At 38.4% G+C, this 23387-nt stretch overlaps 1 protein-coding gene across 1 annotated transcript; it reads right to left on the reverse strand.

The window, feature by feature from the left end:
- Positions 1-11101: 11101 nt before the first annotated feature.
- LOC122137404 (anthrax toxin receptor 2-like) lies at positions 11102-19897 on the reverse strand. Its single transcript, XM_042723482.1, has 6 exons — positions 19799-19897; positions 19531-19626; positions 15739-15783; positions 15410-15505; positions 11441-11608; positions 11102-11293 (listed from the first exon to the last, which is right to left on the reverse strand). Exons 1-6 carry the CDS (start codon positions 19895-19897, stop codon positions 11117-11119), a joined length of 681 nt encoding a protein of 226 aa, XP_042579416.1. The 3' UTR covers positions 11102-11116.
- Between the last annotated feature and the right edge of the window lie 3490 nt (positions 19898-23387).

Genomic DNA, 23387 nt, shown 5'->3' on the forward strand with positions numbered 1-23387 from the left:
TCAGAACTACTTAAATGCATTTGTTTTTTAGACCCCCCGATAATATCCAGATGTTTTTGATCAAAACAAGGAAAATAAACAAACCCTTTCCCCCAGATCTGATCTCTTTATGTCAAAATTCCCCTGCTGATGACAAACCCAGAGTCCTTTGTTTCTACTTGATTTGATATATATATGATTTATGGGACAGAGGACCTATAAATCTTAAAGGGTTTACATCATCATTAAACTTTATGTTGATTATAAACTGTTATGTGATTATAATTAGGATGAATGTCATATGGATTGCGATTCACATCTCTTTAATTTTTATAAAGTGAGCTTGCCAGGGAAGTTTTAAATGACATTGGGGGAACCAGGACTTTTGTTTGTTTTTTTAGGACACTGCCCCCCTCTGGAATGTTTTACTGACAGGCGGGAAAAAATACATAAATGAATAAAAATTTTTTTAACAGCTGCCGAAATTTTCACATCTGTGTCCTTTCTTAATCAATTATGAAACACCAAGTTGTATATTATAGCCAAATTCAGGCTCTAGTGATGAAAGGTTAAAGACACTCCAAACGCAAAGTGATATAGGGATGCCAAACTTGCCATCTTTAAAAATCCATATGCTCAAATTACAGTGCATGGCCATCCAGACCTGTAGAAAAGTGACTTTTCTGCACAAATCGTGGGACCATGAGTCTTCATCTATAAAATGTCCTGCTTTTAACCACTGTTAAAGTTGCATTATATGAGCCAATTAATTAGGTCCTATTAAAAAGATTAGAACTGCATTTAATATTGTTGGGCCATCGGTAAACTTAAAGAGGCCTCCCAAATTGCATATTCACAACTACTTAGCATATCAGCCACTGAAATCATGTGCATGGCAGTCAGAGGCTAAAAAGAACAGCTACAAACTGGAAAAAAAGAACCATTGTGTATATAAGCTATCGTAGTTTCCCCTTCAGAATACTTTTCTAACGGCACAAAAATCGCGGAGTCCTGCTATTGGTTATACCATTCAAAAATCTAAAGTTTTATTTTCATTTAATTTCTTAAATTAAATACAAATTTCTTAATTTTATTTCTTTACAAGTGTCGCCCTTTCATTATTACTAGATTTATTGAAAAATAAAAAAAAAGTATTAAATGTAAATCCTCAATTCTTCTTTTTTTACTCTATTTTAATATGATCATTGTTGCAAAATGTACATATTTAAATATCTTAAAAACAAACCACTAAAACAAATCTACACGCAGTGCCTTTTAAACATTTGTGCACTGTGTTCCTCACTTTAAATATTCAAATTGATCAGGCGAGGGGAAGGAGTAAATTACAATACATTACCGATTCCTGTATGATTTCCATAGATCTGTCACACACAAGGGAGAAAAATCAGTGCGACAAAGCAGCCCAGGGAATGTCTGACACTAACAGTAATGCTGTTTAATTACAAAGCCAAGATTCCAGCTCTCATTTACCGCTGGCGAGGCTTTGATTTTAATAGGCGATGAAGAAATGGCCCGCCGCGTTGACTGAGCACATTTGTAGCCAGTCTGGCCAGGGAAAGAGAATGTACACACACACACACACACACAAGCGGCAGGACATCAGCTCGGAGTTGAATCAGGGGCTTTTCTTTTTGTAACGGGGAAGTACACAGAAGCTTGCGCCTGTGTTAAACAGTCTGCTAAAGGGGGCGGAGGTACCAGCCCACAGCTAATCAGCAGAATTTGCTCGATACAGGAGGAAAAGGATTTGGAGCACATGCCTCGTCACATTCATCACAAGATTAAAAACTCTGTAGGCTAAAACTTAATTCAATATGGAAAAAATGATCAATGCAAACAAGAGGAAGGGTTTCCCCCAGTTTCTAGTTCCCACAGTGCCACCCTCCAAACCAGCTCACTGGGGTGTCCCAAACCTAATCCGTGACAGGAGGTATGGCTGCTTGAGAGGGCTCAAGATCACACGGCAGGACATTGCGATTTACAACCAGCACATGGGAATCTGCCCTAACTTCTGCATTCACATATTCCCCCCCAAAAAAAGACGGAGAAGAAGACTGGTTCAAAGAGCAAGGGGCATTCATAGAATCAGCAAGCCAGTCATTGTTAAAGCTGTCATTTCTCCTCTGGGCCGGGCGCTGTAACTGACGCAGTTTCCCAAAACTTTTACTTAATGCTTGTTAAGGGTACACAGGCCAGTCTGCTGATAGCACTAATGAGGACCAGGAAACGGACACCAAGCATGTTTAAAGGATGCAACACCGGATTGTCATAACAAACACAATGGTGCTGTAATAGCTCCAAAAATCAGCTGCCTCCTAGAAAATATAGAAGCATGTGAAAGATTGACTCGAACGGGGCAAGAACAGGTGAAATGACTCTTACTTCTAGCGTGCAAGAACTATGTAATGTTTTGTTGCGCGAAGGTTACCAGGCTTCCGGCACCTGCTTTGTCCATAAACACAGTGCTTTCCTCTGCATTTATTACTTTGTGACTCCTATGATCTAGTCCAATGTGACGCTATTAAGTAAGAACATCTTGTGAGCCCGGAATCCAGAGTATGTTTCAAACTTAAATGAACATTTGCCTAGGGTATATTTGCTACACGGCGACCAGCCGACTTGCTTGTCTTTGTTCACAGGAACAGAAAGATTTTTTTTTTCCCGACTGGCAAAAAATTCTGTATTTGTGCTGTATTTGTCCCATAACACATCCTGTGATAACACAATCAGAGGGAGGGGAGTAACTCATAGTCAGGATATACTTAGTTAGGCCACTCTTGCTCTTACTCTGGTCATTCTTCTTTGGATGATGCGCGTCCACAACTTGTGCGTCGTGTAAGTCACATCAGCATATATGATGTATGTAACGAAATCTGCATATCAATGGGGGGGGATACATCAAGGCGACAAAATAATTTTGGGCCGAAAAATTAAGCCATGTTGAAAATCGTAACCCAAAAAATGTAAGTTTGCCTTAAAAGCTGAAGTGTTTAATTTCGATGCACACAGCACATCACTAAATGGAACTAGAGAAGTAATGGACTGTTAAAATCAGATTAAACAGATTGCCTTGCCCCAAACTCACGGTCACGCTGCAATCATTGCAAAAATAAAACAAATAAAATAAAAAAATCACCTCAACAGTGCTGGAAATAAATAAATAAAAATCATTCCCACATCTCCAGGTATTTTAATCTGTTTTCCAATAAAAATAGATAATCATCCCTTAAACAATACACTTTTTAGATGATTATGATATGTTTAATTAATATTATTTTTGTTTGTCTTTGTTTTAAGCATTAAACTTCACTAAATATAGGTAGGGTTATACTTAAAAAACAAGGAAAACTACCATTGAAAAATTAGGCAATAAAAAAGCCACATTCCATCAAAGATATTGCTGTCTGAAAAAACGAAGTCTTATTATCAGATTATGATTCTCAGAGTTTTATCCTCGATTATATTTGATTTGCTTGGAAAATTCTCATTTGAAGAAGATTTAGATATTTTCGCATCAAAAAATAGCAATTACAAAAAAGTTGTCTCTATTAACAAAATAATTTTTTTTGCAGCGATGTTTACAGTGTTTAAACATCAGCCTACAAAGGGCTTAATACTTGTGTCTGGAATAAGGAAAAAGTATTTTAAACACTGCACAAAAAAAAACAACAAAAAAAACAATTACAAACAGAAGCTCGGAATTCAACACAGAGAGTGCATATCTAAACGATGCTGCTTTTACCTCAGTGCCAAGCAAACCAGAACATTGTCTGACAACGTTGTTGTATTGCCTGATCTGTTCAGTGCAGCTCAGTTCTGCTCATTACGGCAGTTGTCCCTCACTACAGCTGCCAGACCCACTTCATAACTGGCCTGGCTAGTTCATAGGACACTGTACGTCGCTCTCTTGGCTCCCGGGGTAAAACACAAACAGTTCGTGGTCTGCTGCTCTAAGAGCCCTAATCCAGGCATGAGACTGGGCTCTTAAACACTATTGTGGCTAAGCCGGGCCATGTGTGCCTCTCGACCTGAGGGACCCGGCCCGCCAGCCTAGAGCCTTAATGTTTCCCTCGTTCGACTCTCTCCTCGTCCTCTACCCCATTGCTATTTCTCCATGCCCAGCGTTGCCTCCCTCTCTTCCTCTCTCCTGCCTCCTCTAATGGCATTCTTCAAGAGCCGCTTTTTTTTTTTTCCCCCGCCGTCCGATGCCCGCTCACCGTCTTTAATTAAAATGCTCCCACCGCTCTGTTATGTGACGATGATGTTAAATTAAGATGCCGTCACACTAGGCAGCACGCAACAGTACATTTATATTTATTTTTTATATATTTTTTTTGCCGGGGCGAGTTCCGCCACAAAGCGCTAGGCCTCGGAGCCGTCCGACTGCGAGCGACATCGTTTTCTTTGTCTGAGGTCGGAATTTTACACCATTTAAAATATACACTCCACCCTTTTCATACAGCACGCCCTAAGGAGCCAAGCAAGTCAGCATGGGCATAATAAGGTACCTGTGTTATACAGAGAGAGATTTTAATAGGGTTTAATGTATGCAGAGGCCTACAAATAAAGTGGACATTATACGTCTTGCAACAATGCTTTCTGGGGGTGTGGGGGGCCATTGGTGCTAAATCTGCAAATATTGCATTTGCACCAAGCTTGTATACACAGTTGAGCCTTCCTTGGCTTCAAAACCTCTGACCAGTATCGACTCAGCCTGAGTAAGTGAGTGTGGGAGTTAGGGCCGTGCACAGACCTTTTGAGGGGCATGTGCTGAAACTGAAAAAGGGCATCCCCCTCCCTTTTTTTATATCAAAGAGTATTTAGTAAGCCTGCATAAAAAGGAAGAAATGGTCACATCTTCATGACAAATTCAATAACACAAATAATAGTTTAAAAGCTTTAGATTTATTCACGATTAATAACAACCATAATAATAATATTAGATAATTAGATAATATAGATAATAAACAGGGTTTTAAGGGCTTCTTTAAACCTAATTACAACAGCAACCTTCTGTTGAGCCATGTGCTTGAAGATGTTTATGACTTCACTGTGATCCACTGGGATATCCATCTCTATGACTATGAGGAGGAGGATCTGAGAGTCTCTCCTCTGAGCAGAGGCGTCAGAGTTTGTTCTTAATTAACCTCATTTTTGAAAAGGATCTCTCCACAGTGTGCAGTTGATACAGGTAGGGTGGCATATACTTTAAGCATTTCTACCAGTGTACCGTTACTATAAAATACCAACATTGTATCCACCTACCTGGCAAAAATTTGATACTGTGGTGGGACCAGGGATGTTGGTCTCTTGAAGGTTTCTATTTCACTACACTTTCCCTAAAATAAGCCAGCAATGAAAAAAATAAAATAAAAATAGTGTGAAAAGTACAGTTGCAGTGAAAAGCATTTCTGAAGGATCACGTGACACTGAAGAGTACTGAACTGGAGTAATTATGCTGAAAAATTCAGCTTTGATCATAAAAATAAATTACATTTTAAAATATATTCAAATAGAAAACAGTATTTAAAATTGTAAAAAATATTACACAATATTACTGTTTTTGCTGTATTTTGGATCAAATAAATGAAGCCTTGGAATGAATCATGAAGTTACATTCTGCATGATAAAAATATAAAGATTTTCACAGTGATCTTCTGTATTTTTTTTTAGGTTACTACTAAATTACTGTAGTAAAAACCAGGTTTTACTACATTTTATACATGTGAGGACGAGCGGAGAGTATAACCATAACATGATTAGCCTAAATGTTAATAAATTAAGTGTATCAGCAATCATTAAATCAAAGAAGAAAATTTCTTATACAGGTCCTTCTCAAAAAATTAGCATATTTGTGATAAAAGTTCATTATTTTCCATAATGTAATGATAAAAAATTAAAACTTTCATATATTTTAGATTTCATTGCACACAAACTGAAATATTTCAGGTCTTTTATTGTTTTAATACGGATGGATTTTGGCATACAGCTCATGAAAACCCAAAATTTCTATCTCAAAAAATTAGCATCTTTCATCCGACCAATAAAAAAGAAAAGTGTTTTTAATACAAAAAAAGTCAACCTTCAAATAATTATGTTCGTCAGTTATGCACTCAATACTTGGTCGGGAATCCTTTTGCAGAAATGACTGCTTCAGTGCGGCGTGGCATGGAGACAATCAGCCTGTGGCACTGCTGAGGTGTTTTGGAGGCCCAGGATGCTTCGATAGCGGCCTTAAGCTCATCCAGAGTGTTGGGGTCTTGCGTCTCTTAACTTTCTCTTCACAATATCCCCAGATTCTCTATGTGGGTCAGGTCAGGAGAGTTGGCAGGCCAATTGAGCACAGTAATACCATGGTCAGTAAACCATTTACCAGTGGTTTTGGCACTGTGAGCAGGTGCCAGGTCGTGCTGAAAAACGACAATCTTAATCTCCATAAAGCTTTTCAGCAGATGGAAGCATGAAGTGCTCCAAAATCTCCTGATAGCTAGCTGCATTGACCCTGCCCTTGATAAAACACAGTGGACCAACACCAGCAGCTGACATGGCACCCCAGACCATCACTGACTGTGGGTACTTGGACAAGGGACTTCAGGCATTTTTGGCATTCCTTTCTCCCCAGTCTTCCTCCAGACTTGGCGCCTTGATTTTCGAATGACATGCAAAATTTGCTTTCATCCGAAAAAAAAGTACTTTGGACCACTGAGCAAACAGTCCAGTGCGGCTTCTCTGTAGCCAGGTCAGACGCTTCTGCTGCTGTTTCTGGTTCAAAAGCACACGCCTGTGCACGGTGGCTCTGGATGTTTCTACTCCAGATTCAGTCCACTGCTTCCGCAGGTCCCCCCAAGGTCTGGAATCGGTCCTTATCCACAATCTTCCTCAGGGTCCGGTCACCTATTCTCGTTGTGCAGCGTTTTTTGCCACACTTTTTCCTTCCCACAGACTTCCCACTGAGGTGCCTTGATACAGCACTCTGGGAACAGCCTATTTGTTCAGAAATTTTTTCTGTGTCTTACCCTCTCGCTTGAGGGTGTCAATGATGGCCTTCTGGACAGCAGTCAGGTCGGCAGTCTTACCCATGATTGCGGTTTGAGTAATGAACCAGATTGCTGGGAGTTTTTAAAAGCCTCAGGAATATTTTGCAGGTGTTTAGAGTTAATTAGTTGATTGCAGATGATTAGGTTAATAGCTCGTTTTAGAGAACCTTTCATGATATGCTAATTTTTTGAGATAGGAATTTTGGGTTTTCATGAGCTGTATGCCAAAATCATCAGTATTAAAACAATAAAAGGAACCTGAAAATATTTCAGTTGGTGTGCAATGAATCTAAAATATATGAAAGTTTAATTTGTATCTTTACTTTATGGAAAATAATGAACTTTATCACAATATGCTAATTTTTTTGGAAGGACCTGCATATGTTATCTAGGTGACGAGGATCACCTCGTCGCTTTGTGTAAGTTCCAGTACGAAACAGCGCGGGGGCGCGCATCTCTGTTATGATTTTCCGATGGTAAAAACAAATTATATGTTGTTGTATTACTTATCAATATATAGTTTTTGACCAGCGAATGTGTGCAAATGTGAATTTTGTTTTTTTGTCCGTCATTAAAACGGCGACGGCGCCTTACGTTAAATTTTCATCTACAGGTTACAAACTAGTTTTTGTAGCTATATAGACGGAGCGCTCAGTTTTTCCTGTGGTAAAATGCATTTGACCAAAATCGCATTTTATAAAAGATGAAATGCTACTGTATGCACAGGCTATTTAAGTGTTGGCTATGTATTGGCTATGGACTAGATGGCAAAATGCTAGCCTCTCTCTCAGGCGACATCCCACATGTCTCAGTCAGTGAGTCAGTCAGACATCAAATAAATAAAATATGAGCCTTTATAGACATAGTGTTTAGTATTACTTATTCAAACAACAAGATATTTATTTACCCTTCGCAAAAACTTTGTTCAGCTCAGCTGTTGTCTACTGTGCAGCTGCTGTGGAACTTCAGTTGATTCAATGAATATAGAGGGGGCGGAGTTATCAGCTTACTGACAGCTTGAGGATCGAATAAGATTTACACAAGCTAAAGAACTTTCATTTGCTAAATATTTTGTAAAACAGACAAGACAGACGTAAAGGGTGACCAATAGCATTGATTAAAAAAAAAAAAAAAAAACCACCCAAAAAAAAGGGCACTTCGGAGTGTAAGGGCAAAAAGGGCATGTGCTCTGCACAAGTTGAGCCTACCTGTGCACGTGCCTGGTGGGAGTTGAAACCAGAGAGAAAATGAGGATTGATTTCCTCAAAAAAAAAGAAAAAAAAAAAAAAAAGAAAGATGATATGTCCTGCTGAACGACATCTTGAAAATGAATATTGTAAAACCACCCTATCTATAATCACCATGAGTTAACATCATTACTCTCATACCACCCCCAGAAGTCTCCAATGAGGAAACAAAAACAATAAAAAGAAATTCTGATTCTGTCATTGCTTACTTATCCTCATGCCATTCCAAACCTGCATGACGCTCTTTCATTTGTGAAACACAACAGGTGATATTTTAACTGTTTTTGTCCATATAATAAAAGTTAATGAGGGACATTAGTGGACCCCACTGACTTTCATTGTATGGAGCCATTTTTTTTTTAAATATCCTTTTGTGTTCCACTGAAGAATGTGAGTCATACAGGTTTGGAAAGACGTGACAAATGCTTTAAACTGTGCTGTACTTTGGGCTAAAAAAAATTCTAAATCATAGTCATGGATGATTAACTTCAATACAACCTTACTAAATATTTAACTATTTTATATACACTACTATTCAAAAGTTTGGAGTCAATCATTTTTATTATTATTATTATTATTTTATACTTTCAGAAAGGATGCATTAAATTGATCAAAAGTGACATTTCTAATTATACAAAAGAATTTAAAAATAAATGGTAACGAATCTGAAGGTTCAAATGACACTAAGAAAATTCAGTTCTGCCATTACAGGATTCTAAAATATATTCAAATAGACAGCTATTTTCTATTGTAATAATTTTCACAATATCTCTGTATTTTTGGTATAATACATGCAGCCTTGGTGACCATAAGACTGCATTAAAAAACTTTACAAAAATCTTACCAATCCCAAACGTTTGAAAGGTAGAATAAATGATGACAGAATTTTACATTTTGGGGTGAACTATCCCTTTAAGACCCACAGCAGCAGGAGAAACAAAAGCTTGTTCTGTGGGTCTCGTCTCGAGTTTGGCTTTGTGTGGCGTCTCTCTGGGGTTAATGTATGTTAATGCATCATTTATAAAGGTGCTTATTAGTGTGTTTTGCAGACTGCTGCTTTGTAAAACAATACCGAGCCCTGCCGAGATGGTTAGTTAGAGGTGGGAGCGAGAGAGAGGGAGAGAAACACAGAGGCGGGCATGTGTTCAAAAGAGCCCCCGCCAGTAATAGGCCAGCCCTTGACGCGCTGCCACCTTCTCTACCTGCTGTCCCCTGCCGCTCTTTCCGGAAACTTGACGGCAGATGTGCAGCGCTAAGCTGGCTCTGAAGTGCCTCTCTGGCTCCCCGGTTCCTCCCTAACAACACAGTCAAACCACATTAGATCTCTTTTATTTGTGCCCCAGGCAAGTTCGGCAGTGCAGCTGTGTCCACCCTCCGCTCTACCTTTGGTGTTGGAGCCCCTCAGGCGGTAAATGGGAGAGCAGAAAGTGTTCAGGCTGTCTTGAAAAAAAAACTACATCTGCTGACCAATCCAGCAGTCTGTCTGTGGGCGGAGAGGGAGGAGGGACTGGGAGAGGTCTCAGAGCTGAACAGATGTCTGCGACAACCTGCTTCCTTACACCTGTATGAGTCTCGTAACCCCACGGATCCGGCGCTGAAAAATTCATGACACCGGAGGGTTCCTGTCGGGCATCAAAGCCCCCCCTCTCTATAGCGGAGCGTTACGCGGCCCACCTTGGCTGCGGCGAGGGACTCCTCGGGCTTTGATAGCTCATGCCTGCACCCAGTGCACTTGATCAAGGGCTTGAAAGTCTGCACGATCGAGCTGTGGGCTGACTGAAGTGTGCCAGGGTCCCGCTTGGAGGCTCCATTACCCTCCTCTCACATGTATTGAGAGTTACAAAGGTTTTAACAGTTCGTTTGAAGAAAGTAAAACAGAACAAGTGGCTCAAGCATGACTGGGCTATTGTAGCTAATGGGAGCACTAGTGCCGCACATGCGGTGAGGGCTTCTTCGAGATGAAACAAACCCAAACAAATACTTTAAACTGTGCCCTACTTTATAAAAAAAAAAAAAAGTTAAATTGTAGTGTTCACATTGTCAGCATGACTTGTTTACTTCAAGCCTGTTTACTTTAGTCTCACAAGAGGATGATCCATTTGACTCAAGTTCACTTCATATTTAATATACACTACCCGGTCAAAATTTGGGGGTTACTTAATGTTTTTATTCAGCAAAGACACATTAAAACCTGATCAAATGTGACAGTAAAAACATTTATAATGCTGCAAAAAGATTTCTATTTCAAATATTTTTTTTTCTTTTGAACTTTATATCTAATAATCCTGAAAAAAAAAAAAAAAATCTACAAAAATATTAAGCAGCACAACCCTTTTTAATATTGCTAATATTACCTAATGTTTTAGAATAAACTAAAACATAAACATAGAATTTTATTGTAAGAATATTTAAAATATTTTACTGTTTTCCTGATTAAATAAATGTAGTTTGGTGATTTGACAATAAGAAAAATTTGACGATTAGAAACTAAAAAAACATAAAAAATCTTACCCCAAACTTTCTAATGGTAGTGTAATCTGTACAATGATAAAAGTCAAGCAGCACATTCTGCTGCTAAATTAAAGGCCCTTAAAAGTTGTTTTTGAACATTCATAGGACTTGTTCATACACACATATTAGTGCATTACCAAAGGTACAAAAGAGGAAGTGTCTGCAATACGAACTCTTGACAATCACATCCTGTTGAGAATCTTTGCAGCTGAGGTTTGTGAAAACTTGCAGTCTTGCACACATTCACTTTAACACGCACACAAACACACACACACGCATGCCCCTGAACTGTTACAACACAAACTGATACCCCATTATGCTTCATTTGCAGCAACGGAATGCTCTAGGTTGGTATAGTATGTAAGGGTGATGAATCATATTTGCAGTCTGCACTTGGGTAAACCATCTGCGGCTTACCTTATCTGTGGTAGTTGGGCGCATGAGTGAAACTCGGTCATATTGTCGCCGAAGAAGAGCCCACAGTGCCTCAAGTCGACCCTATGATGAAACAAAAATATTAAAATGTGGCCTCAGCTTGATTTACATTCCCATAATTTCAAGCAAAGGCCTCAAAACATTATAAACTACAACTCAAAATAAGGAAGGGAAGCAAAGAAGAGATGGCCTCAATAGGAAGTGACTCACCCTGATTGGAGTATACCACTTTGATTCAGATCCATGGGATGTGGGTGTGGGTGCGGGTGGCTTTTTGATCATGGGTTCCTCTGTCTCCTCTTGTATTGACACCACTGCATTCTTGGCCTTCTCGAGCCGTGCACCCTCCTCTGTGGACCCTTTCTCTCCCCAACGGACCTACACCGAATTTTTTTATTATATTTATTATATATTAAAACTATAAATAAATATATATAAAGACATGAAAATGTATAAATTCATGCCTGTCCCTCATTAAAAAACGCCTTAATTAAAACTGCACTCCTCAAGCTGTACGTAAAAAAAACAACAACACATCAACAGAACAGCTTTTCTACAGCATCGTAGTATGTCTCATTCTGCAACAGCTCTCAATTAATAAAACATTCTCTGCATCCCATGTTTCCCTCTTTACATGTCAGGATGTGTTTTAAGTAAAGATGAAGTAGCCAGGTTGATCTTAGGTTAACCTCCTCCCCAGATCCTGAGATGGCTTCAGAAATGGAGATAGGTTGTCTGGATGAATGAAAGCTTTCGAAACAATAAAGAAAGTTGTGCTCCAGTAAGCCCTGAGCTTTACACACTCATGGGAAAAGTTAAGATTTCAGAGGGAACCTTAGTGATGTCTCCTTTACTTGGGAGCCTGAAGAAGGGATGGCTTAGCATGTATCAAACCAGCTTTGAGATGTATACAGTGCTAAGTAGCACATTTCAGCTGAACAAAGTGGAATGACAGAATGGAAGTCAGCAAGATGAATTCATCTCGTCACAGCAGTTCTCAATCCTTCAGCGTCAACATGTCTTAAGACAGCGGGACATCATGGAAGCTGAACTGGCAGGGCCCTGTCACGTCAAAACCATCAGTCAGGGGCTGTGCTACATTTAAGGGGACTTCCATCAGAAACTGTGTTGAGCTTGACATCACAGACACAAAGGCTTTTAGACGGGCAAGAAGAGCAAGCGTTCTTTTGTGGATCAAAAGAAAACAATATGTTTTCTTTTCCAAGCTCACTTCATTAAACCTCCACCTGATTATTTAGGTCTGGACCAAAATGATCAAGAATATCTGACCCTTAGCAGTTAAGTATACTAACATTTGCATTTCATCTAAAGCAGCACAAGTAGAACTACCATACCAAATGACTCCAACGACCTTATCAAACGAACAATATAACCTAGAGTTATGTTATTCCTCAATCGGTTCTTGGGGTCTATATGACCCCAATCGACTTTTCCTTGATTAAAAAAATGGGTTCCCTTCATCTGATTGGAATAATATTTTGTGACTTTTCCTACATAATCTATCTACACGCACACAAAAAAGCTGGGCTTGATTCGGTTGTTCTGAAGGTATGTAAAAAAAAATTTTACACTTCTGGTCTTCGGGGTCAATATGACCCCACATTGAAATGAATGGGAAATGTGAAAAAAACTCAATATTTTTTCTTCATTTGTCAAAAAAAATCTATAAATCCAGCATAAATCAGAAAATTTTCACACAGAAATGAAGGCCTACTACTAGAGCATAAATGTGATGTAGAAAAGACATGCTCACTCGCACACACACAAAAACACACACAAACAAACACACACATGTATGTGTGTACTGCCACAACAGTTTGATAGAACTGGCAAAGGAAATCAGTCACAAATGCAGAACAAAGATATAAAAGGGTCAGACCTAATTCATGCACACAAACACACAGGAACACACAAGCACACACACACACACACACACACACACACACACACACACACACTCGCACGCACGCACGCACACACACAGTCAGTCACAAAAGAGTATGAAAAGGAGGCTCTTTCTAGAGCAGCTGGGAAAAGCTCTGGTGTCCCCTCAGATGGAGCGACGACAACACGTGCCTCGTACACCAGCCTCTGCAGCGATTCTGAAGAGACAACAACAGCATTCGTCCAACGAGCCAGGGCCCTCCACTGATCCACCCCCAAAAAGAAAACGGTGTCAGGTTTGTCCACGGGCAAAGGACACCAAAACTGACAAGCAGTGCACAAACTGCAAAAGAGCCATTTGTGCTGCTCACACGGTGTTCCTGTGCCAGATGTGCGTGGACTGATTATTGTTTTACAATTTGTTTTACATATTTTTTGTAGCTTGTTATTGCTTTTATGTTCAGTGTTCAGAATGCTATTGAAAAAAATGTTATTGTTATTAGATGTTCACTCATATTGCTTTTGTTTACATATTATTTATTTCATTTCTTTTGCATTCTAAAGTTAATTATTCATTTTTACACTTTGTTCATTAAAATAATGCATACAACAATATGCAACTAAAATCTGACTCCAAGTCTTGTCCTTTAGGTGTGTCTTAGGTGGCATTTATGTGGCATTTTTCTGTCATATTTCTGTGGCATTTTGTAAAAAACAGACATTTCAAAATGCATCAAAACTACAAAAATTCTACTATTCTAAAAAATAATTATTTTAAATGTCCTTTCTTATGTTTATATATATATATAAATTCACAAAATGTATTTCAAAAGTTGTAATACAAGCAGTTGGCAACATGCAGTAAAATGAATGGCTCTCTATTGCCTCTGCTGGTCAAAACTATTTCTTTCTTAAACTGCAAAGAATTTAGGTTTATCTCTAACCAGTAGATGGCGTACTTCTACACATAACACCTAGATCAATATCCAGAAACAATTTAAATTAAATTTAGATCATCATTTAAGTGATTTTTTCATAAAAAATTAATATTTCAAATGCAAGCTTATGGTGTAGTTGAGGAATTGTGTGGTAAATAGGTACAAAAGTACTTCATATCTCCCAAAACACAGCATTAATGAATAGATGAGAAGTAAACAAAAAAAAACATATATTATTTGTATAATTAAAAATGTATATTTTTTGTATAATTTCTCTATCAATTGTTGGGGTCATATAGACCCCAAAGACCAGATTTGTAAACAGGAAACGAAGACCTTATTAGGGTTAATAAAGCAATATCACGTGAGTTGGGGTGCTGTTGGACTGAATAAGAGTAAGTTATTTTGGCAGTTCCTTAAACATTTTAACAAGTTAGCATCACGTAACTTACATTTCAGATAAAATATGACCTGTTAGTTTTGTTTTTTTATTGGTCTCACACCAATGAAGTCAAAGTTTTGCATGTCACCAAGTAATGCACAGTTTAAATGCTACAAGTCAATTTGTATAATGTCAATGTAACATTACATTATCATGTACAGTATAAAAATGAATATTTTTTTAAATATGACTGTATGTTTGAGATTTTTTTTTTAAATGACATTTAACTGTGTTATACAATTAATCTATTATTAAAGAATAATTTTAGGTAAGGGTTAGGTGAACAGAAAGAAAAAAAAGTAGTACAATTAAATATCCAATATAAAACTGATACTGGCAAAAAAAACAAAAAAAAAAAAAAACCTCTCTAATGTCAACCGATAACCAATATAGTATCAATATACAGTGTATCCCTATGTGTGACCCCAATCAAAGCCACCCCACTTCATGTCCACTCCAGATTTTCCATTTTCTGCTAAACTCTCAATTCACTGTCACTGGTGAGAGAAAAGCCAAAGAAAACCAGGATAGTCCAACTTTCCAAAAACATACTAGATCCAGCCTCCAGCAAAAACACACCCCTACTTGGACTTCTGCACAGCATCATTAACCGTTCAAAACTGTTGTATAAAATACAATTTTTTGTTAGTCCTAGATTTATGAAAACTGTCAGAGAAAGAAGCATGTTGATGTAGCAATACGTGAATTAAATAAACATACAAAGCATTAATAATGTCAGACAGGTCATCAACACTCCTGAGAAGAGAGAGTGGAGGTGGTGCACAACTGCTAAAATGCTCAAAAGACAGCTGTGATGACATCAAAACCTTTCCTGTCATCAGGGGGCTGCAAATCATTATAAGCATCATTAAAGTGTAATGTCTCGATGTTCACCTCCATGCGTTTGATTCCGCCAGCTCCTCTTCCTCCATAATAAGATGCATCCACGGTTGGCCACTTTTTTTTGGGTATTGGTTCTGGCTCTGGCTTCTGAAAAAAAAAAATATGGACAGATAATTGATCAAATTGATACTTCCAGCCTCAAAGAAAGCATCGCATTACAGCAGATGCGTGAAACTTTTATATTTATGCACACCACCATTCAAAAGTTTGGGGTCATTAAGATTTTAATTAGGATTTTATGTTTAATTAGGATTTGTATATTATACAAAAAATGACATGTTTATATATATATATATATATATATATATATAAAAAACTACAGGTGGAGGTGGAGGGGTCTTTGAGGGGGGTGGGTCTTTAATAACCTGAGAAAGGGAAAGAAAGAGAATAACTCTCTAAATTATATTAATTAAAGTTAGTTAATGCTGTCTAAGGATTGATTCGCAGTTGAACAACTGGAGCCTGGCACCACCACACATTGATTACAGGGATCTGCTTGTAACTAACCCTGTAGGCCCCTGTGTAAATATATAGAAAGCCCAAAAATCAACTTGTTGACAGGGGAGTCTTTGGGGTGAGCACAGTGGGTCCGTTTACCTCTTAATTAATTGGACGAGGTTCAGCGCTCCCCTGCAATCCCCCAATCATAAAGTCCTGAGGAATTAATTAGCTGCAATGAAACGCAGAAGGGAAACTTGGGCTTCACTCCAGGCCGATCCCCAGTGCAAAGGAGAGGAGAGTTAACAGGATGAGATGTCTTCCTGTAGCACTTTCTGTGACTGCTTATCTGTCACAAGAAACTCTACGCTGGATTCAGCAGGTGACTTCACTCACAGTCAAGAAGTCTTCCTCACTGGCAATGTCGTCATACAGTATTAGTGATCGCTCAGCAAACTGCTAATCAACTGACCTGACACATCTAACCACTCTTTAACATGATGGATAAATGTGTTACAAGACAAAAGTTTATGTTTGAATCCAATGTCATTTACCAGTCCCAGTCACTGAGGTTAAAAGGGCAAACTACTGCAATATAATGGCTACATATGTCATTAGAAAAGCTCAGCATAGATGACCCTTTGTAAGACTCCAACAATCTAGATAAAACTTCTTGGATGTGACCATGTTTCATCTGTCAACCTTGTAACCCTTTCCATTGCAGATGCTTTGCAAAATGGAAGCAAGCCTTGTCTCATTAAACATGAAATATGGATACAATACCATTGCAGGTTAAAGCATTTACTAAATTAGTTTTCAGGGGGAAAAAATGCCTTTTAATCATCACATATCATGGGTAGAACAGCTGTTTTCATTCACATTAAAGCGCACTGATACCATTTCGCCATTTGTTATCATTATAATGATGGAAAATGATCAATTAGAGTTAATTAATTGCTCTTTGACTTGCAACTGACTGCTGGAAAATCCAGTCCCATCCGTCCGTGGGGCCACAGTGTGTGATGATTAACATAACTTCGGAGAGAACCTAAAGGATTAGCTTTTTTATTGAGTAATTAAAGAGCAGATTTATATTTGCCAGACATATTGTGGGATAAATAAGGCATTACACAAATGACCACGCTGGGCTGTTAGGTTCTCAAACTACCTGACGGACAGATGTGGAGCTGGGACAAGCCTTTAAATGTGGTTCGGATGATAAAAAGCTGATAATTAAATCCTAAAATGTCAGTGTACTTAGCCATCTGACACTCGTACGAGGGGGCTAAAAACTAGTGGCACAGCTGTGTGGAATAGACCAATCACAGCCCAGCAGTGCAACGTCCCCATATGGCTTCCGGGATAATTATATCCAATTGGAGTTTATAATCTGTCCATTTCACCCCTCTGAACACACTGTTGTTTCAAGCTGTTTCCCAGGCTTAACATGATCATGGACAAGTAGCAGGTAGCATATTTGCAAATTAAAATGGTGCATTTCCATTAACATAAAATTAACCTGTTTGCAGTAAAACAACAATTAATGACCTAAGAGTGTGTTATCAAAACATAAATAAAACATGCCTTTATCTATTTAAAATGATGCTTGATATTTAATTTAAAAAATTCATTTATAAATAAAATGCTTTATTTATTTACATACATACATATATGGCACTTCAAGGGGTCATATGATGTGATTTAAATTTTTCCTTTCTCTTTCGAGTGGTACGAGCTCTTGGTGCATAAAGAAGATCTGTAAAGTTGCATAGACTAAAGTCTAAAATCCAAAGAGATATCCTTTATCAAAGTTAAGACTCTGCCACGCTCCCCTAAATTGGCTCATTCAAACACGCCCCCACATGTCTATGTCACCAAGTGGAAATATTTGCGTAATGCTGCCCAAATGTTCACGCAAAGAAAGAAGGCGTGGTTTCAGTTACCGAAGTTAGTGTTGATGCAGCCATGTCAGGGAGACGCTGTGTGTTTCTAGGCGAAAGCAAAAGCACTTTATTTGAAAGTAAATGCATTTAGTAAGCTTCGAGATTATTTACAACAAAACAGCGGGGCATTTTATGAACGACAGTTTCGTGAACCTAGGAGAGGAGGTAATTCTGACTTTACTAAGACAATCTGGCGCTTCTGAATCAGCTACTGTAAGTATGTTTTGTTATTAAAGTATTTGCTATTGACTGTTCAAATGCAGAGTTTTGCGGTTCTGTGTGTGAGAAAGAGGCAGAGAGAGAGAGAGAGAGAGAGAGAGAGAGAGAGAGAGAGAGAGTCAGCTGTCTTATCCGTCTGTGGCTTGTGTACTGCAAACACACAGGCGCTTCATCACTGTGTCTGTCATGCGACTCTGTTCCCCTTTCAAGCTTGCACTGATGGTATAACCAAGGACATTATTAACTGTCTTTACATTTATTTTGAAAGAGAAAGCGCTTGATTATGGAAAGGGGCGTTACATTTCCAAAAAAGTGTTTGCTGTGTTCGGCCCAATCACAATGCACTGGGTCAGTTGGCCAGTCAGAGCAGACTGCGCTTGTCAGAAGGAGGAACTTTGTAGAAAACAACACGTTTGAGAGAGGCGGGGCATAGAGAACCTACAATAACGTACAGTATTCGTTTTTTGAACTTTAAAGCATGTCAAAATATTCTGTTACACCAAATACACAAAATAATGATCTTTAAAAAAAGCATCATAAGACCCCTTTAATGTTTAGATACACCACGGTAGTCGATTTAGTTTCTGAAAAAACACATATTTTCACCTGACCCTCTACTTTCTTATGACCTTTCTAATTACGGTATTATTTGGTAACATTTTGGCATTTCTGCAAAAAACAGGTTGCCGTGGCTGTGGATACTAATTTATGTGTTTCTGGGGATGAGGTGCTTCTGTATTTCTCTGATTGCTGAAAACTGGCAAGGCTGAGTTTAAATATTAGCAAAGCACACATGGCCCTTCTCTTGTGCCGGGGTCCCTGATGGAGAGGAACAGCAGCTCCTCCACCAAGACAAACAGGGCCGAGTCCAGACATGCTGCGGGGGGTTTACATTTTAATGCCTTTGTTGGTTTTCCAAAATATGCTTCCATCTCATCCTGGAAAGGCTCCCGCCAGGTTCTCAAAGAGAGGTGGTGCATATCATTTTGTGGTGCAGTGATTGCCATAGCGATACTCGCCAGCTCCACCAATTCTAGATGTTTTGTAAGTGCACCATCTGTATACACAAGCACATCAGAGCTCGAGAAGCATAGCTGCTTTTTTATTTATTTATTTATTATTTTAAGTATAGGAGAGCTATACTATACACTTTGTTTGGTTAAAAACACAAGCAACAGGAAAAGAGATTTGTTTGTTTTTTTTCGCACATGAAATACTTCTGTATTTTTGGCAGCTGGTCTGGTTACATGCATCACATGATTAGTCAGGATGTGGTCAGGTCTGTGTATTGTGCTTCCCTCATATTACAGCAATAGAGCTCCTCCTACTAAATTCTTATATTACTGGAAACAAATGATGTAAACTTCAAGAGAATTTAAAGTTTAAAATACCATATAGGCAAATATAAATAATGAGAATGTTAATCTCAGTACCAGTTCAATCTCAATATAGATTCTGTAGGTAAAATGGACAAAATTCACACTGGGATGCTGGAAGACATGCAACACTTACAATAGTGCAGCAGAGAGGCCAGAACCACCACATCAGAAGCAAAGCCAACAGGAGAAAGAGCACCAAGAACACAATGGCCACCACTATGCCGTCCGACTAATGAGAAAGGGAACATTTACAGTTAGTTTCAAAACAGGATATTACCAAAATGTTATGAAAACAGAAAGAAACAAAAGAAATGCTGCATGTATTATATAAAATCAATCTAAATTCTGTTATATAAGCTGAAGAGACATTTTCGAAAATTCTGATCTCATGTTTGACTTACACACGTGGAGGCAGTGACGATGAAAGCACTGGAGATATACGATACGCCATTGTTCAAAACTGACCAGAACCTCCATTTGTCTGTAGGAAGAGAACACATAATTGAGACATTTGAATGTTTCTTTTTTATGTAATGGAAATTGCCTTGAATAAAGAATGACATATAGTTATTCTTTAAGCACAACTGTATAGTCTGGTTTACTTGCCAAGGATTTTCTGTTACAATAGAAATGGAGAAGCAACTATAGGAAAGGAGTCAATTTGGGAATTATTTAGAATATGATCTAATGTCTGATAAAATAAGTGTGTCATAATAGGGAGTGTTTTACAGATTAAATGGAAGAAAAGAGGAATTACTTTAAACTCATGTCGAAACTAAACCAAAATAGGCAAAAACTAAAAATAAAATTAAATAGGAATTCAAAATTAAAACTAATAAACTAAATAAACTACAAATACATATAAAATTGCTTACTGGTGTCATGGAGATTATTTGAAGTTTAATTCCTGCAGAATTTGAGTTGAAATTCTCTCTTATTTACTGAGGAGGGAGTTGAAGGTGGCTTGCAATTAAGGCACTAATGATGAACGGCATTGTAATTTCCATATGTCTATTATGCAGGAGACAATTACCATGGGGCTAATGAGAATCCTCAAGCAGGAAATCGACTGACTGAACGCCTGAGATCCTTCCCAAAATGAGAGAATATGTAAAAAAGACAGACCACTGTCTGCAGAGCCAATGACAATGCAATAGAGACATTGCAGAATAAGAGTTATCTACAGCGAACAACAAAGATTTCACTAATGTTTGGGTCTTGCGCAAAAATTAGTACCACTGAGAACAGCAAGGTTTACTTCACAAAAAAAAACAACCGAATAACTAACTTTTCCCAGAACAGCCTAACCCACACTTTAAAATCTGTCACAGTAATGTCGTTTTTTTTTTTTTTTTGGTCTCCAGAGGGTTTTTACATGATATTAGCTTGAATTGTCAAATCTAGTCCTGAGGCTGCAGGAAGCTTGTAAATGGTTTTCTGCATGTTAACTAGGTCTGTGTGCTGAACGGATGAGAGGAGAGGCTTATTCAGCTGACATACTCAATACATGCAAATGGAAGGCAGGTTGTTAATCAAGCTGGATATATGTATGTTTGGTGAAGAGAGGAGAACCGATTCACTAAATGATTTTATTTCCTTGCACTTGACTCTCTAAACTTCCTTAGATCACCTTTCAGTTCAGTCTTTGTTGCTCCGTGAGAACTGATTACATTCAATCAGTATTCTTGGACACACTGCAATTGGCAACGAACACCACAATCAATGAAGGCTGATTTATTTATCTTCAGAGGTACTCTGAAACCACAGTGCCTGCCAGAATTGTCCAATATCAAAAGAGGAAAACTCTGTGGTAAACTCAAAACAGGCATTCCCAAAAGGTTTCCAATTACATTTATATTGAAATCAGGTGAATCCCATGCTAAACAAAGTTGCCTCATCCAATGGTTTTCTTTTGTCTAGAAATGCAGAGTAGAGGAAAATGTGACTGAAGTTCAGCAGAATGAGTCAAGCACATGGACACAAAAGTGCTCTTGCAGTCACAGAAGGCCCCTCATAGCACCACAGGAGACTGAGTGGAGTGGTGTGTGAGTTTGATTTCTTGTCACAAAGCACATGGTGACAGAAACTGAGAGTGACGTAGCTGAATGGAATGACACGGGTGTCACTAAGGGCATTATTGCATTATTGAAGGCCTAACATATGCATCAGGCCTCACAGACTGCAACACAATGGCAAAACAGGCCTGACTGACGTTTGAGCAAAGTTAAATCTGTTAGATTCACTGCCAAGTAATGACATTACATTGTTTTGAAATGAAATGCTGCTATTATTATTCATTTTTGAATTGTTTTTGTGCCAGGTTAAAGCTGCTCTGATTACAATAAATAAATTACACCTGATATCAGTTAAATTAATGAAAAAATTAAAAATAAAAATAAAAAACATTGCCACCTTAAATAGTTTCAATTTGGTTAGCTACTTCTTGTTAGTAGCATGTAGCATTAACTATATTTTATAATCTTGGGGGTTAGTTAGATTAAATTGATCAAAAGTATCAGTAAAGACATTTATAAAGTTAGAAAAACGATTTCTATTTCAAATAAATGCTGTTCTTTTGAACTTTCAATTAATTGGAGAATCATGAAAAAAAGTATATTTTTCCACAATTGATACTTAGCAGTAAGAAATGTGAAGTTGTCTTGAGAACTAAATCAGCATACTGGAATGATTTCTGAAGGATCATGTGACACTAAAGACTGAAGTAACATCTTCTGAAAATTCAGGAGTAGAAAACAGTTATTTTAAACTGTAATAATATTTAAAAATTTTGCTGTATTTTGATCAAATAAGCCACCTCAGTGAGCAGATGCTTCTTTTAAAAACATTTATAAAATCTTACCAAACCCAATGGTTTGAACAGTAGTACAACTAACTACTTTTCCACAAGAATACACTGACTGTAGTGTATTCAAGATTAAATAATGATTAACTTGTAGCTTGGCAAGCAGCTTTCCAGCATTGGTGAAAACATCCAATATGACATAACCTGATAAGAAAACATCAAACCTTTTCATTCAAATAATAAATAATCCATTCAGCACGTCATTGCCTTTCATTTTAGAAAGAGTGACCCATCATTTTATCTTCTAGCAGAGTGAGAGGAGGAGCTCTGGTGGAGGCAGCACTGCCATGTTATCCGGGCGCATCTCCCACCCCCTGTGCAGATGGAACTGAAATGGCGGCCTGACAGATCAGATTGATTATTGATGAGGCACGTTCCACCACTCGCGCTGCAGGCAGGTGTCAGGTCTATCCCTCAGTTATTTTTCTCACTCCGTTGTTGTTGTGAAAACGCAGGTGAGGGCATGCTGCTGCCATACAAATGTTCCTCACCCCCTCCAGCCAAAGACTCAAAGGGACAGGGCCGGCCAGCGCTAATGGGCAGGCTGGACAGATGCCCTAGATCCTGGTCTGACGAACCAACAGCTGTCGTTGCAGATGAGACCCTGATATCTGGCCCTACGTCACTGAACCACAAAGACCCTTTAAATCCCAAAAAGACACTATTTGATATTCCCTAGTGGTCTGCTCAACTCATATACAGTACGTTTGCATATATGATTTAAATTACTTGTTTTCTAGGTGGCATATCCTAGATATGCTTTCCGATCAAAAACAGGCAGTTTTTTTGAGTGCAAACTGGACAGATGGGTAGTAAGAAACGGACAGAGAGTGGTAGGAAAAAGACAGAGAGAGAAATTTCTAGCACTCAACCATGTTGCAGGTGATATGTGGTAGTCTATTGTCAATATGCGGTGAATTATTTAAATAGGAGCGTGGAAAAGGGAATCGGTGCATCTGTCGCACATCCTTTTTAAAGCCCTCCACCAGATGTGTTTTTACTAGCCGCTTCTCATAGCAGCAAACTACTTAATGGGTCACAGTTGCCAGCCCAAGAGCTAATTAAGCAAGCCTTTTGAATGGCGACCACGTATAGTGGATCAAATGTTCCGGTTAAGTCAGACCATA

The sequence above is a fragment of the Cyprinus carpio genome, chromosome B5 (genome assembly GCF_018340385.1).
Source record: "Cyprinus carpio isolate SPL01 chromosome B5, ASM1834038v1, whole genome shotgun sequence".
NCBI lineage: Eukaryota > Metazoa > Chordata > Actinopteri > Cypriniformes > Cyprinidae > Cyprinus > Cyprinus carpio.

What these genes read in the sequence shown, in the direction of transcription:
- LOC122137404 (XM_042723482.1), bottom strand. Translation starts at nt 19,897, where the DNA reads ATGTGTTCTCTTCCTACAGACAAATGGAGGTTCTGGTCAGTTTTGAAC. An exon ending in TCGTCACTGCCTCCACGTGT is followed by an intron (nt 19,627 to 19,798) that starts GTAAGTCAAACA and finishes CTTTCTCATTAG; the next exon opens with TCGGACGGCATAGTGGTGGC. An exon ending in GGCCTCTCTGCTGCACTATT is followed by an intron (nt 15,784 to 19,530) that starts GTAAGTGTTGCA and finishes TCCCTTTCTCAG; the next exon opens with GTTATTAAAGACCCACCCCC.